Below are 17,893 nucleotides of genomic sequence, written 5' to 3'. Positions count from 1 at the left end.
CTGTGTTGCTGTGTCTCTGGCGTAGGCCAGCAGCTACAGCTCCGATTAGACCCCTAGCCTGGGAACCTCCACATGCCACAGGAGCGGCCCAAGAAATGGCAAAAAGACAAAAAAATAAATTAATTAATTAATTAAATAAAATATACAAGCAACTTATACAACTCAACAGCAAAAAAGCCAACAACTCTTTTGAAAAAAAAATAAAAGTTTACTACTTGATGCATACATAATGAAATAATACCACAATCATGCTAATTAACATATCCATCACCTCACATAGTTACTGTGTGTGTGTGTGTGTGTGTGTGTGTGTGAGAGAGAGAGAGAGAGAGAGAGAGAGAGAGAGAGAGAGAGAGAGAGAGAAAGAGAGACAGAAATACTTAAGATCTACCATCTTAGCAAATTTCAAGCACAGAGTACAGTACTATTAACTGAAATAACATATTACCCAGCAATCCCAGTTCTGAGTATTTACCCTAAAGAACTGAAATCAATATTTCAGAGATACACACAGAACACTCCTGTGTTCACTGCAGCATTATTCACAATAGTCAAGATACATAGATAATCTACATATTCATCAAAGGGTGAATGGAAAAAAAGTAAATGTGGTATATACATACAGTGGAATTCATTCAGCATTAAAAACAGAAGGAAATCAAAGTTCCCGTCGTGGCAAGGCAGGTAATGAATCTGACTAGCATCCATGAGGATGCAGGTTCAATCCCTGGCCTTGCTCACTGGGTTAAGGATCTGGTGTTGCCGTGAGCTGTGGGGTAGATTGCAGATGCAGCTCGGATCTGGCATTGCTGTGGTGTAGGCCAGTAGCTACAGCTCCGATTCAACCCCTAGCCTGAGAACCTCCATATGCCGCGGGTGTGGCCCTAAAAAGCAAAATAACTAAATAAGTTAATTAATAAATAAATAAAAACAGAAGGAAATCCTTCCACTTGCAACAAGACAGATGGCCCTGAAGGCCATCACGCTAAATGAAATAAACCGAATACAGAAACACAAATTATTTATTATCTCACTTTTATGTGGAATGTAAAACAGTCAAACTCAGGAGTTTCCATTGTGGCTCAGTGGGTTAAGAACCCAACATAGTACCCATAAGGACGCAGGTTCGATCCCTGGCCTTGCTCAATGGGTTAACAGTCAAATGTTGCCACAGGCTGCAATGTAGGTCACAGACGTGGGTTGGATCTGGCATTGCTATGGCTGTGGTGTAGACCAGCAGCTGCAGCTCTGATTTGACCTCTAGCCCTGGAACCTTAATGTGCCACAGGCGCAGCCCTAAAAAGAAAAATAAATAATAATATAATATAAAATAACATAGTCAAACTCACAGAAGCAGATTGGAATAGTCCTTGCCAGGGGCTGGGGGTAGGGAGATATAGGGCAATGCTGGTCAAAGGTTACCAAGTTTCAGTTATACATGACCAGTAAATTCTGGAAATCTAATGAGATACTATGGAATTTGCAAATAACAGTTGAAAAAAAAGACAGTTTCAAAAAGAAAATAACCTTGTGACATTGAAAGTACATTTTCCCCCCCAAACCAAGGCTTATTTGCCTTGGTTTTTTTTTTCATCAGTCCAAAAATAATTCTTAAAATAAACAATAAATATTATTAAAAATTCCTATTAATTCGATATGGACCAAAGATCTAAATATAAAACCTAAAACTACAAAAGAATATGTTGGAGAAAAAATATTTATTTATTAAATGTTGGAGAAAAAAAATATTTATTTATTTATTTATTTATTTATTTAGTCTTTTTAGGGCTGCATCCACAGCATATAGAAGTTCCTAGGCTCCCAGACTAGGAGTCACACTGGAGCTGCACCTGCCAGCCTATGCCACAGCCACAACAATGTGGGATCCAAGTCGTGTCTGCGACCTGCACCACAGCTCACGGCAATGACAGATTGCCAACCCACTGAGCAAGGCCAGGGATCAAACTCACATCCCTCACAGATACTAGCTGGATTCATTTCCACTGTGCCACAATGGGAACTCCCAGAAAAATCTTTAAGTGCAATACCAAAAGAATCATCTATAAAAGAAAAAAATTATACTTTATCAAACTTTAAATATCTGTCCTGTTCATAAATGTTAAAATATTAAATTAAGAATTCCCATCATGGCTCAGTGGGTTAAGAACCCGACACAAGTGTGTGAGGATGCACATTTGATCCCTGGCCTCAATCAGTGGGTTAAGGATCTGGCATTGCCGTGGCTGTGGCATAGGCTAGCAGCTGCAGCTCCATATCGACCCCTAGCCCAGGAACTTCTATATGTCATAAGTGTAGACTTAAAAAAAATATATATATATATATAAGCTCAAAACATACTTCTGACAAAAACCAAACTTTTATCCAAACATATCAAGAATACACAAATATTAATAAAATGAAAATCATGTAAAAGATTTGAAAAGAAAATATACATGACATATAAACACATAAAAAGATATTTACCATTATCAGATACTAAGGAAATGCAGTTTGAAATCAAAGAAAATAACACTTCACACCTATTACAATGCTTCAGCAAAGATATTACCAAATGCTGATAAAGATGTAAACATCCAATACATTTATTAACTGCTAAATCGAACATGAAATTTTATAGTCATTTGGCAAAAGAATTTTACAGTTTCTTAAATATTAAATACGAACTTAATATGAGGCCCAGAACTCCCAACTCTAAGTGTTTATCAAAGATAAATGAAAACATACTCATACAAAAACCTACATGCAAATATTTTTAGTGGCCTTATTCATAACGGGGAAAACCTGAAAACAAGCCAGATTCCCTCCAAACAGTGAATGCATAACAAAATTTTGTAAATTAACACAATAGAACACCTTTCAATAATAAAATGGAATAAACTATTGTTACACAGAATAATATGGATGAATTATTCTAAATGACAGAAGCCAGATTAATAAGGCAGCATGCCTTATGATTTAATTCATGTAATACACAAGTGAAAAGACAAAATTATAAAAACAAAATGAGATCAGAATTTTCCCTGCACTGAAGTTGTGGGAGAGGGTGACTACAAAATAGGCAGAAGAAAAATTTAGGAGAGGTGATTTTCTATGAAATATCCAGGAAAGATAAATCCACAGAGACAAAGTAGACTGGAGACTGCAGCTGGCTCATAGGAAAAGGAATGAGGAGAAACTGATTAATGGGTAAAGGGTTTAAGTCTGGAGTGACGAAAATGTTTTAAAATGAAATAGAGGAGTTCCCGTCGTGGCACAGTGGTTAACGAATCTGACTAGGAACCATGAGGTTGCGGGTTCAGTCCCTGCCCTTGCTCAGTGGGTTAACAATCTGGCGTTGCCGTGAGCTGTGGTGTAGGTTGCAGACACGGCTCGGATCCTGCGTTGCTGTGGCTCTGGCGTAGGCTGGCAGCTACAGTTCCTATTCGACCCCTAGCCTGGGAACCTCCATATGCCACAGGAGCAGCCCAAGAAATGGCAAAAAGACAAAAATAAAATAAAATAAATAATATAAAATAAAATAAATGAAATGAAATGAAATAAAATGAAATGAAATGAAATAGAGGGTGTGATTATACCACATCTGAAGGCACTAAATTGTTTATTTTCAAATGGTTAATTTTATATTATAGCAATCACCCCTCGACAAATTATTTTTAAAAAGAAATGAAACACAAATTAGAGGTTTCCAGGGATTCCTCAGAATTCATGTGATGATCTCCAGATACTAGAAAAATTAAAAAATAAGTTTTAAATGAAATTAAGAGCTAAATGATAAAAAGGGTATACTCACAACTTTCCATGCCTGTCTACCCTACTAGGCAAACTCTTGAGCTTTGATTTTGTTTTTATCTAACATTAGTTGGTTGCTATGGTCTAGAAGTATGCGCCCAAAATTCACATGTTGAAAACCTAACTTCCAAAGATGACAGAATTAGGGGATGGGGCTTTGAGAAATGCTTAGGCTATGAGGGTAGAGACTTCATGACTGGGAATGGGGTCTTATAATTAAGTGCTTTATAAAAGAGACTCCAGAGAGATCCCTAAGCCCCTTTCATTATCTAAGGACACATCAAGAAGTCTGCAACCCAAAATGGGACCCTCACTCTATGATTCTGGGGCCATGATTGATTCTCAACATCTAGCCCCCAGAACTGTACAAGATAAACTTCTGTTATTTATAAACTACCCAGTCTGGGGCATTTTGTTACAACAACTCAAAAAGACTAAGTCACTGGGCCACATCAGTGCCAACTCTATCTCCCATCATAGAATCTTTTGTAAAAAATCTGTTCCTGTAACAGAATTATACAAGCATAAAAATACTGTAGCATTTTATTTTCATGGATATTTCATTTATTTTGACAAATAAGAGCAACTCATTCCTATGATAATCTATCTATTCAGTGATACCAGCACACAGATGTCAATTTGTAAACTGTTCATGTACAAATACTACCCTGCTTTCACATTTCAGTCCTTAAAACAAAATTTTGTTTTTTTGTTTATTTCTCCTGGAATTTCTCACTATTAATCATCAGCAACTAGTTATATCTTGTCTCCTTTCTATATTTCCTCTTCTGTTTTTTTTTTTTTACTTAAGAGTATTAATAGAAATCAAATGACTTTGATGATCATCGTACAACTATAAATGTAATAAATTCACTGAGTAGTAAAAAAAAAAAAAAATAGAAGAGAACACACTTCTGAACTCATTCTAAGAAGGCAATATTACTTTGACACCAAAATCAAAGATAGCTAAAGGAGAGAAAACTAAAGAACAATATTCCTTATGAATAGGGAAGTAAAAATCCTCAAGAAAATACTAGGAAACTGAATCCAGAAACATATATAAAGGAGTATACTCCATGACCAATGGAGTTTTTTTCTAGGAATATAAGGTTGATTTAACATACAAAAATCAATCAATATAATGTACCACACTAATAGAATAAAAAGCAAAATCATGTGATCATCAAACTAGATGTGAAAATTTTTTTCAACAAAATGCAACATTATTTCATAAGCAAAATACTCAACAAACTAGGTAGAAAGGAACCTAACCTGATAAAGGGAATCAACAAAAAAAATTTTAAATAACATTGCTACTAACATATTTAAAGATGAAAGATATATACTTTCCTCCTAAGGTCAGAAACAAGATAAAGATGTTTGCTCTTGCCACTTTTATATAATATTGTACTGGAGATTCTACAATTAGGCAGTTTAAAAAGTAATAGGCATCCAGTTTGGAAAGAAGTAAAATATTTTGTACTTGCAGCTGGCGTGTTCTTATACATAGGAAATTCTAAGGAATCTGCTAACAAACCATATGAACTAATATATAAATTCAACCTGGTTGCAGAATACTAGGTCAATGTTTAAAATCAATTGTTTTTCTATACACTTGAAATGAATAATCTGAAAATAAAACTAAGAAAATTCCATTTACAATGGCATCAAAAATAATTATTTATAAATAAATTTAATAAGGAACTAGGAAATAAGAATACTGACAACTATAAAATATTTGTGAAAGAAATTAAAGATGATTTAAATAAATGGAAAAACATCCTATGTTCATAGATTAAAAGACATAATATTGTTAATATGGCACTACTCCCCATAATGATAGACAGGTTCTTTATAATCCTTATCAAAATCCCAGTTAGATTTTTTTCTAATTATTGACAAGGTCATCCTAAAACCCATAAGGTAATTAGTCAAAAATACCACTGGAGGAGAATAAAACTGGTGAACTCATATTTTCCAGCTATAAAAACTACAAAGCTATTGTAGTCAAGACCTTATGTTACTTGAATAAGGAGAGACATATAGACCAATGGAAGAGAATTCAATGTCCAAAGATATACTTCGGTATTTGTGTTCGACTGACTTTAGCCAAGAGTGTGAAGGAAATTTAATGAGGTAAAACTATTTTCAATAAATGGTCCTGGGACAAACAGACTTTCTATGCAAAAGACTGAAACTGGACTCTTATACCACACCATACACCAAAAACTAATTCAAAATGGATCACAGATCTAAATTTTAAAGCTAATACTATAAATCTCTTTGAAGCAAATATAGAACTCTCATGACTTGGGTGAGGTAATAGTTTCATAAATATGACAACAAAAAACATAAGTGATAAAAGAAAAATAAATACATGGAACTTTTTTTACATGTGTTTTTTATATTAGCACATGATAATACCCAGTATGAAAAAAAATGTGGAAAAAAACAGCTTGGTGCCACACTACAATGTAAGCTTTATACTATAATCCCAAAGTCAAAAATAGTGCAGCATGCCTAGTAGGTGCCCAAGAAACATTTGTAGAATGATGGGTGACTGATGGAAATATAAATTGATACAACTTTTGTAGTAGCAATGTGGATACATGTACTAAAATGTACATAACTTTTTCTCAATTCCAATTCTAAGTAAGTATCCACAAGAAAGAACAAGTTCTCAAATGAACCTGCCACTTTATTCACTATATTTTAGTTCACTCATTGAATACTTTCTGTCTGATGTGAGCCCAAAAACATACTAATGCTACAAATATGCTGAACTATATAACATATTGTTTTTCTCCTTTGAATAATAACATGATTGATGACATATAGATAACTAACTAGATTTTTGAAATATACATCTATTCTGGATTAAAATTAGTGTTAAATTAGTATTTGAATGAAATTTCTCAAGCCTAAATCATACTGCTTCATAGGAAATTAGGAATAAGATAAGCCAAGAAAAATATCTGACCTTATTTCAGATATTCTAAACAACGCAATATGGTAAGAAAAAAACAGGTAAAAATTGTTATTAAAACAGAAGAGACAACAATATTTGCAATCTACTACAATATTCTTCAAAAAATCTCAAATTGAAGGATTATTAAAAGTAACTGATGTTTAAAGTAAGATAAACAGTTTTAGACCTCCTTCAACATTATTTTCAAAATATAAGGGCATAAAATATATAAAATCTAATCATTTACACTGCATAAAACAGCAGAGAAATATTACTTCAGAGTATTTCAGCAATTTGTTCAGCAACATAAAATGCTTTAATAACATAAGTTATACCTTATATCTGAATATGAAGCTCAGCTTTACACAGAAATCAATTCTCTCCAAAATTTTTATTAATTGAATGCAACACAAATCAAAATTACCTTAGAAATTTTAGCTTTAATCTTGAGAAAGTGATTCCTAAGTTCATTTTTCTAAGAAAAATGGCCAATAACATTTTAAAAGGAATAGGACTTCCCATCATGGCTCAGCAGAAATGAATCTGACTAGAAACCATGAGGTTGTGGGTCCGATCCCTGGCCTCTCTCAGTGGGTTAAGGATCCGGTGTTGCCATGAGCTGTGGTGTAGGTCACAGACGTGGCTCAGATCTAGCATTGCTGTGGCTCTGGCGTGGCCTGGCAGCTGTAGCCCTGATTAGACCCCTAGCCTGGGAACCTCCATATGCTGCAGGTGTGGCCCTAAAAAGCAAAAATAAATAGAAAAAATAGAATAGAATAGAATAGAATAGAATAGAGTAGAATAGAAGAGTAGAGAAGAGAAGAGAAGGGAAGGGAAGAGAAGAAAAGAGAAGAGAAGAGAAGAGAAGAGAAGAGAAGAGAAGAGAAGGGAAGGGAAGGGAAAGGAAGGGAAGAGAAGAGAAGAGAAGAGAAGAGAAGAGAAGAGAATAGGAATAGAGGCTAGTTTACTGATCAGAGAATTAAAAGAATTTTAATGGTACCAACCAAGCCAAATTGTTAGCAAATGAGTCGTTACTGTTGTAGGGTGGTTTGTTATGCAAGAAGAATCACCTATGAGGTTGGCAGAATATCACATATACATATATATATATATACACATACATATGTAATTGATGTAACCTAGTTGTACAAAGACAGAAGACAGCGAGCAACATTTTACACTGTTACTAGTAGATGATACAACTGGTATAACCTTTTTGAAGAGCAATTTGACAACACATATCAACAGCCTAAGATATGTGCATACAGTATGACCCAATTATTCAACTTTTAGGAAGATATAATGAAAACATACATTGTGAAAACAGTTATCGATAAGGATGTTTCTTAAAGAATCATTTTATAAAGCCAAACCATGAAAAAATCTTAAGTGTCCAGTAAGGATGTTTAGTTTAGTAACTGTAACATAGTCTAGCCATAAAATAATATACTATACCTAAAAACTTAAACTGCATTTGGTATACTTAATGACACAAAAAGTAATTCTTAACATTTTTTCTTTTTGTCTTTTTAGGGCCACACTCACAGCATATGCAAGTTCCCAGGCTAGGGGTCGAATCAGAGCTGTAGCCACTGGCCTACGCCACAGCCACAGCAATGCCAGATCCAAGCTGCATCTGCAACCTACATCACAGCTCATAGCAACACCGGATACTTAACCCACTGAGCGAGGCTAGAGATCGAACTTTCATCCTCACCGGATACTAGTCAGATTCGTTTCTGCTGAGCCACGATGGGAACTCCAATTCTTAACATTTAAATTAGTGTACTCAGTAAAAAAGGCAAGTTAAAAATGTTCATAAAGTATGATTTCATTACAATTAGAGAAGTAGAAATATAAGTATGGAGATAGAAGGAAAAGGACAAAACAATGACAAGACCCCAATATATAACCAGAGGTTACTGGTATATATTAGGATTTATTTATTGCTCATTTTTTTCTTTCTGCTCCTTGAACTTCCCATTTAATTTTGACAATAGACTTTAATATCAGGAGAATATCAGAGAAATGCAATCCTAAAATATAAGTTGATGCTGAGAAAACCTGCAAATGGTTAGGATATGTGAGAGTCGAGCAGGCTTTGAAAGATATTAAAATACTATAAAAATCAAGAAGATGAACAATAAACATCCTCTGAATCTCTTCAAATAACTTGTTAATTATGCTTTTGTCTGAATTAAACAAATAAGATTGTACCATTCAACAAATAATTCTAATACCCCGACAATATTTCATGCACTTCAAAATCCTTTGCTGAAAAATAATATGTTATTCTGGAGTTCCTACTGTGGGGCAGTGGTTTAAGAATCCAACTGCAGCGGCTCTGGTCACTGCAGAGGCACTGGTTAGATCCCTGGCCCGATGCAGTAGGTCAAACGATCCAGCGTTGCCACGGCTGCAGCATAGGTAGCAGTTGCAGCTTGGATTCAGTCCCTGGCCTCGGAACTTCCATATGCCCCAAGTGTGGCCCTAAGAAAAAATAAATGTTATTCTGATATTATCTGAAAGCCTAAATTAGGCCAGAGGAAATTTTTCATAAGATGATTTTCAAAAAAGCAAAGATGTCCTCTGGCTTTTGGATAACCTTGATATAGAGTATCTATCTAAATGTCACTGGTTCATGAATGTAGATGAATAATTACTATACACTAAACCTGTGGAAATCGCAGTATGGTATACATCTTAAAGTGTACAAAATTAAAATTTTTCTTTTTCATTAATACCAGAAAAGTAGCCTTTGATACCTCATTCACTATGCTTGTCAAAAACCAATACAGACAAAAAATTGAACTCTGTAGACAATATTATTCCATGTGACTCACATGTATACACAACCCACAAGACCTAGCCCAACTAATGTATTACACCTAAGAAGGCAAAATTAACCTTTAGCATTTTCTTCAATCTGAATGTATCCTTGAATTTTCTTCACTTTTTTCTCTTGAGAGCTAAATAACTGTTATTATTATTCCTAAAACACTATTTTAATCTGAGTAAACTTTGTAGTTCAATAACATTATTTTAAAAAATGGATCATTAAGGACGTACTTTGTTAGCACTCAATATACCTTCTTATTGTGTTATTAATTCCTTTCACTTAGTTTATTCTATTCTACACCTATTGGATACAAAGCATCACGCTAGTTGTGCTGGAATATAAAAAACATTTTGACATAAGAGTTTATACTCAAATTGCCATAAAACAGTTTGATTCTTGTTTAGGAGGGTGCAATGACATGCCTTTTCATACCATACTTAGCGAGAAGCTCTCCCTTGGTCCTTCTGTTGCTTCCAAGACAAGAATGTAACTGAAATTTTGCCAGTGGTATCTCTTCCTCCTGGGCACATTCCAGGAAAGGTGTTTTCCTTGATTTACTTTGTTGGTTGTTTTTGTTGGTATTTTTAAATCACCAAACATTAAGGGACACTACCCAAGAACCAGTGTCATAGCAACCCCTCTTAAATCTTGACAGCATGTCTGTGATGATTTTGGGGAGTGATTCCGAGAGCATCAAGCATACCTCACTCAAATATAAGTACAAAGCACATGCTGGCTCAAATATAAGTGATTTTGGAGTCACCCTCAACTTTCCTCTCCTTCACAACATGTCGTATCTTGAATTTTCTAAAAGCAAAACTGAGACCAAAAGACCATAGGTTCCTTGTGTGTGCCCTCTGCACCACTTGAGACACAGTGAAAGCAGGAGCCAGACACCTCTAATAAACATTTTACTAAATTAAATGGTATATGTAGGCGTCTCCATAAATGAGAAAAAGACCCACTATAAAAAGAGTTTCTTAGATGATCTTAGATAGCTTCTTATTTATAATTATCTTAAGTCAACTACTCTCCAGTAATATAAGTAATACAAAGCTGAACTTACTTCTTTGGGAGAAAATGCTATGCCACACTCCATAGACGTTGATTCCTCTAACTCCAAGAAATATATGTTAGGAAATTCAGGGTCTGTGAACTGCCCTGTAAGACAGGAAAAGGGACATATTTTTGTTTTAAGCCAGAAGCGTATCTATGAAGCATTATAAAATGTGGAAATGAAACTTAGAAACCTCATCAAAATGTTCATAACAATCAAAAAGCACATGCTGAAATATCTGCGCAGGACTTCATAAGGTTGCTTGGTTAAGGGACTGCACTTAAGGCCAAAGTTCTAAAGAGCAAAACTGATAAACAAAAATGGAGCAAACACACATTCAATAAGCAAAATAGAAACAGTAAATCAATTCTTTTTTTTTTTTTTTTTTGTCTTTTGTCTTTTTAGGACCACACTTTCGGCATGAGGATGTTCCCAGACTAGGGGTCTAATTGGAGCTGTAACTGTCGGCCTATACCAGAGCCACAGCAATGCCAGATCCAAGCCACGTCTGCGACCTACACCACAGCTCACGGCAACGCCGGATCCTTAACCCACCGACCGAGGCCAGGGACTGAACCCACAACCTCCTGGTTCCTAGTCCAATTCCTTTCTGCTGCACCACGACGGGAACTCCTAAATCAATTCTTAAAACATCCATAAAGTTCAAGAAGGCTATCGCAGTCATAGTCAGATGAATATAAAAAGTATAAAGGTAAGCTCAAATAACTGACTGAATCTTGGGTTTGAGAAAGCTCAGACTTCCTCTCCAGTGGAGATGGAGCAGGGAAGACCCAGACCTCCTCTGACGCCTTAAGCAATTCACAAAGAAGATAAACACCATCTCATACAAGGAAACTTTTCAACAAAATGGAATCACTACAGATGCTAAAGCATTGGGTGGAGATGCAGAAACAATTGTCAAACAGTAACACAAACTTCAGGATCAATAAATGTAAGCACTTAAATTTCTAAAAGAAGTTCCTAGATTTTCCTTGCAGCCTAGTGCATAAGGATCCAGTGTTGTCACTGCCATGGCTCAGGCCGCTGCTGTGCTATACATTGGATCCTTGGCCTGGGAACTTCCACATGCCAAGGGCACAGCCAATAAAGAAAAAAAAATTTCCTAAAAGAACAAATGTTACCTACATTTGATCTCTGTCTTCATCCAAGCAATTCTAAAAATCCTTTTTTCTCCCTAAAGTTTTCTGATTAACCCAAGGAATGATAAAAATTTCAATTACCTCTGTCTGGAAATAAACTTAACTCATTCCACCCTCCTTCATCCTATTTAGTTTCACTCAACTTGATGTATAAAAACAGTAAACAAATGAACAAAATAATCCATAAGTATTTATCAACACAAACATTGTGGTGTTGTAAAAGTATACATATTATCCAGCAAAAAATATACATCTAGAATGGATATATATCTAGAATATATAAGATATAACAAAATAGATTTTTTTGTTCTTTTTTAGGGCCATACCTGCAGCATATGGAAGTTCCCAGGCTAGGGGTCAAACCAGAGCTGCAGCTGCCAGTCTACACCACAGACACAGCAATGAGGGATCCAAGCCATGTCTGCAATCTACACCACAGCTCACGGCAACACTGGATCCTTAACCCACTGAGCAAGGCCACGGATCAAACCCACATCCTCTTGGATACTCTTCAGATTTGTAATTTGCTCAGCCACAAGAGGAACTCCCCAAAATAGACATTTTTAAGTATATCTGAAATATATAGGGGTTCCCGTCGTGGCTCAGTGGTTAACGAATCCGACTGGGAACCATGAGGATGGGGGTTTGATCCCTGACCTCGTTCAGTGAGCTAAGGATCTGGCCTTGCCGTGAGCTGTGGTATAGGTCGCAGGTGTGGCTCGGATCTGGCGTTGCTGTGGCTGTGGTGTAGGCCAGCGGCTACAACTTTGATTTGACCCCTAGCCTGGGAATCTCCATATTCCAGGGGTGCGGCCCTAAAAAGACAAAAAGACAAAAGAAAGAAATTTATAAACATAGTTTGTGAAATGCAATAATCTAAAAAAGCATCAATAAATAGCTCTTGAGCACTTATTAAGTGAAGAGAACTATATCAGGCAACTCCAGCAGAACAGAAAAATTGCAACTGTGGTGCTTGACCTCATGCAGCTCACAATGTAGTAGAGGAGACAAACAGGAACACAGCTCTTTTTGATACAAGGTAGAATTTGGTTAGTGCCATAATAAAATTAACATATTGTCCTAAATGAGCAAAGATTAAAAAAAAAACTGTCAACCCACTGGACAGTAGGAATGGGGCTAATGACTCAAAGGATGCAAGAAGCTATCTTTTTTTTTTTTTTTTTTTTTTTTTTTTTGCATTTAAGGCCACACCTACAGTATGTAGAAGTTCCCAGGCTAGGGGTCAAATTGGAGCTGTAGCCGCTGGCCTACACCACAGCCCCAGAAACGCCAGATCCAAGCCGCATCTGCAACCTATACCACAGCTCACAGCAACGCTGGATCTTTAACCCACTGAACGAGGAGAAGAATCGAACCCACAACCTCCTGGCTCCGAGTCGGATTCGTTAACCACTGAGCCATGAAGGGAACTCCTGAGGCTAATTTGTAAAAGAGGCTGGGATCTCAGACAGCAGGGACAGAAGAGGAGGAACTATCCCAGGAGGAGGGAAGCGCAATGCCATGGGAGGAAACAGGTACACAATCTGGCTGCAGCAGAGCCAGCCGGTGGAATATCCAATGGGAGAAGTGACCAGAAAGACAAGGTAGAGGCCTACCTAAATAGGTCTCAGTATTTCCTTTCCCTTAAGTCGTTCTTGCCCTGAAAAGATCACGTGAAAAAAGTCTAATTTGTCACAGAGGACATTTATGTGTTAACATACTCAATAATAAAATATATTCTCAGGACATTTTAAGTACAAACTTTACTGCATATTGTTAATAATCATTAAGATCAACTTAGTACATCCTAGACTGTGCCGGCAGCCTGCTGCTGCTGAGAACCAGTGCGATCATTAACAGGAAATCAGCAAAGCTTTTCAAGCATTGAACTTTGCTTGAAGGAAGGAGATCCCTCTCTGATACAGGTATGAGGAGAAAGGCTTATAGGTGGGGAAAGCATTTTAAAAGATGATGCAGTGGCCCAGAAGGGAAGCTTTGAGCTAGGGCTAAGGCAGAACTGTGGAAAAAAATGCACCTTGCCAAGCAGCTCTTCAGAATAACCAGGAAGAGTCTATAATCTATCAACAAAGTACATGAAAGTATATGAGGCGGTCAGGGTAAAGTGTTGAGGCAACTCAAGTTTCAACATTCCAAATTTTTAAAAACGAATATAAACTTCACATGGATTTCCACCTTCCTACTGTTATAATTCCTGGGCTATTCCACAGTATCCTCAAACACAGCGTGCTCACCTAGACCTGTTCCTCCTCTCATATTATATCAACCAGGAATTGTCCCTCCAATCACCTACCTCTTAGAGTCAAAAACTGGAATGATTCAAGACTTTCTCCTCTTCCCTAATATCCATGTCCACTTGGTAACCAAGCTGGAGCATTTCTTAAATGTACAGCATCTTTGTACTCTCCTCCTTCCCACTCCTGGCATCACTGTGTGAGCCCAGGCTCTCAGCACTTCTCACCTGCATGGCCACTGTACCTAACTGATCTCCCTGTCTCTGGTCCTGCCTTCCCACACCCACCTCTTCCTCCAGCCCATTCTCAACTTTGCTCACAAAGGAAAATTAGTGAAGAGCAGGTGTAATCACATAAGTACCTGGATATCAATCCTTAATCGTGCTGCCTAAGCTCTAGGATAAATATCCAGAAAAAACCCTTAGTGACCTGGGTCTCATTTGCACCTCCAGTCCAACCTCTCTGTGCTCTGGATATTCCAAACTACTTGCCATAGTGGCACATGTCTAGGCCTTTACTTGCATTCGTTCACATCCCCTCCTGTGTATCTCTCCTCATTCTTCCAAATCTAGATTAGGAATCAACCTGCCAATAAATCTTTCCTTATGCTGATTCTCAACTAGTTTCCTCTGATATATCCTTCTTTAGCACCATGTACTGAATTATCATACGGCATCTGCCATGTTATATGGGAATAACCTTTATCTCTCTCCTAATGTTAGAGTCACCACCATTTGTCACTTCCAGTAACCATCTTTCTCTACTCTCCTCTGCCCTGACCTCTACAGACTGATTCGTCTAGGCCCCCTGCTCTTCTGTCTCTGATTTGGTTCAACCACAGGGAGATGCCAACAAGGTATCAGAGAGTAGAAAGTATTTATGCTCTCATATCTCCCCTGCCTTGGCTGCATTTCTGGCAAGGATTGCATTTTTATTTTACAGTTATAGCTTCTACTGGATGGCCTCTCTTTCATAGTTTCATCACTCACAGGGCTCCAATAATATCTTGCCTCCTCTTGCTCCTTTAGCCCTAGAGGTTGCAGGCAGCTTTCATCCCCTGTCAGTTTCTTTTAACCTGGCTCCCAAATCTACACATAATTCCTTCATTAAATTATCTTCAGTTAAATGCTTTAAGTCACTGGTTTACTACTGAGACCTTGACTGATAAACTTCCTGTTCACTTCTGAAGAACATGTAAGATGTCTTATTTATCTTTATAGACTCAAAGTCTAGAATCTGGCCTATAACTGGTATTCAACAAACACGTACTGAAGAAGAAATGACTAAACCAATGGCTGGCTGCCTAGTATTTTTCTCTAAGAGTTTAGACAGTAAATATTGTACGCTTTGCAATTCATACGGTTTCTATGACAACTATTCAACTGCCAGTATATCAAGGAAGCAGCCATCAACAATGTACAAATGAGTATGTCTGTGTTTTAATAAAACTCTGTTTATAAAACTAGGTGTCAGGCCAGATTTTGTCCACAGACCTTGGTTTGCCAGCCCCTGCAGTAAAGAAATGAAATGCACTTATAAAAGTGCATTTTTTTAACTTAATGTAAATATACCTAAGTAAATACATAAGTAAACAGAGAGCTCTCCAAAATATTTTCCTGAAATTCTTAAGTAATCAAAATTAGAAATTAATATTTTCATTTATAGTACATACTTATACGTAACATACTTAACACACTATATTAAATCAATTAATAAGCACAGTTATATGTTATGCATTACCAAAGTGTTCTGTTAATACAGATGTATTTCTAGAACTACAACCATGATGGGTTGTAGAATATTAAAAAAAAACCAACATGAATTGAATCATTTTTAAATAATTAAGTATAATGGCCCTTGACTTAGTGTTTGTTTAATATTATACCTTAGAGCAACTCAAAACTGTTTTACTTTTATAATAATATCATCGTAGTATAAAACATATACCTGATTTGTCCTTAAAATCCATTGAAAAACCTTCAAGGCCTTCCATATTAAACTCTACTCTGGCACGTGTTATACCTTTGTTTTTTACCAAAAATGGAATAATCTGGGTAGTACCAACATAGGTGCCACTGAAGTTAAATACATCCTAAAATGTAAAAAGAAATCATAATTAGAAAGTAGATTAACAGTTTATGACAATAATGTAACATAAACTAAAAATTATACTGTAAAACAGAGTATCTTAAAAGTCCTTATCACAAGGAAAAATGCTTTTGTAAGTATGTTTGGTGATGGATGTTAACTACACTTTCTGTGGTGAACATTTCGGAACATACACAAATATCAAATCATTATATCGTAAACATGCAACTAACATAATGTTATATGTCACTTATAGACCAATAAAAGGCTACACTGTTATGTTTATCAAGGACATAATTCATGAGAGCATTCTCTATAAATTAGTTACATTTTCCATCTTTCTCCTACCTCCTATATGTAATCAGCCACCAAAGCCAATTAATTCTGCCTCCTTTACCTCTTATCTTTATTGTAATTGTATAAAGTTAATAACTCATCACTTTTCATTTCAGTTTTAGATTTTGACTTCCTCCAGAAGGGCAGATAACCTGAAAATAATGTGACAATTGCTAAAATGGGGATGTTCCCAGAGTGGAAGATGTCTGTAACATCTTATAAATGTCACAATACAGAGAGGCATATTGGCCTGCTTTGAAGGATTTGGCAAAGTTTCATTGGGTAGATAAGACCAGAACTAACTCTGAAAGCCTGACCAGGAAAAAAAAAAAGTGTGTATGCACTCTATCAATTGTGGAGCAAAATTTTACCGGGTGACAGAACAATAATTCAAAAAAATTGACTACAGTTCAGAAAATGCAAATTAAGACCACAGTGAGGAATCATTTTATACTCAATAGGCTGGAAAACCTTAAGTCTTACAGTACAACTTGTGGAGAAACAGAATGTGGATCAATCAAAATTTGACAAAAATAGATGGAAATTATCTTGTGAAGTCAAATAAAATAATAAGAGTACACACTCTTTATCTCACCAGCTCCACTCCTAAAGGAACTCTTGCATAAGTACCTCGGAAGATAAGAATATGAATGCTATAGCTATAATGTTTGTAATAATAAAAAAACAGACACACTAACTGGATGGACAAAGGAATAAGTCTACAAATTACCATATATCTACATAATGGACTATTAAGCAGCAGCGACAATGAATAAAATACAGTGACACATAACTGAGATGAAGTTTAAATATATAACATTCAATTAAAAGTAAACCACCATAGATAACATGTCTTTGTTATAAAGCACAAAAATGAATAAACTAAATATTGAACAGCTCAAGAATTCACCCAATTAGAAAAAGCAAAGGGACAATAACAACAAAATCCAGGGAAGTGCTTATCTCTTAAAAGGGGTAGAATCATGATGAAGCTTGCAGAAGATTTCACTGCATTGGTATTGTTCTAATACTTAAGTTCAGGGATAAATTCTTAAATCTTCATTTAATCTACTCAATATTCTGCTTTAGCAGTTACACTTATATTACATATATTAATTTCCATAGGTCAAATTACCAAATAATAATACATTTTTAATATAAATGGGCTGAATACGGAAACTAAAAACACCACACTCTTTCTAAAACTATAATTGATTTACAATTTTGTGTCAATTTCTGCTGCACAGTAAAGTGACCCAGTCGTACATATACACACATTCCCTCTCTTATATTATCTTCCATCATGGTCTATCCCGAGACTGGATATAGTGCCCTGTGATATGCAGTAGAACTTTGCTGTTTATCCATTCTAAATGTAATAGT

At 36.1% G+C, this 17,893-nt stretch overlaps 1 protein-coding gene across 1 annotated transcript in view; it reads right to left on the bottom strand.

Moving 5' to 3' along the window:
• The window catches only part of CFAP47 (cilia and flagella associated protein 47), a 560,199-nt gene that overhangs the window by 374,518 nt on the left and 167,788 nt on the right, over positions 1–17,893 (bottom strand). The window contains exons 28-29 of the mRNA XM_021080094.2: positions 16,034–16,178; positions 10,684–10,778 (exon numbers count right to left, since the gene is read on the bottom strand). Coding sequence (XP_020935753.2) covers positions 10,684–10,778; positions 16,034–16,178 — 240 coding nt within the window. The remainder of the gene's footprint in view (positions 1–10,683; positions 10,779–16,033; positions 16,179–17,893) is intronic.

The sequence above is a fragment of the Sus scrofa genome, chromosome X, assembly GCF_054392235.1.
Source record: "Sus scrofa isolate SSC_HxYL_T2T_F1_AM1 chromosome X, Sscrofa_HxYL_maternal_Yorkshire_Landrace_v2.0, whole genome shotgun sequence".
NCBI classification, from domain to species: domain Eukaryota; kingdom Metazoa; phylum Chordata; class Mammalia; order Artiodactyla; family Suidae; genus Sus; species Sus scrofa.
Note: the sequence above shows the minus strand (reverse complement) of the source record. Positions and strands in the feature narration are given on the sequence as shown.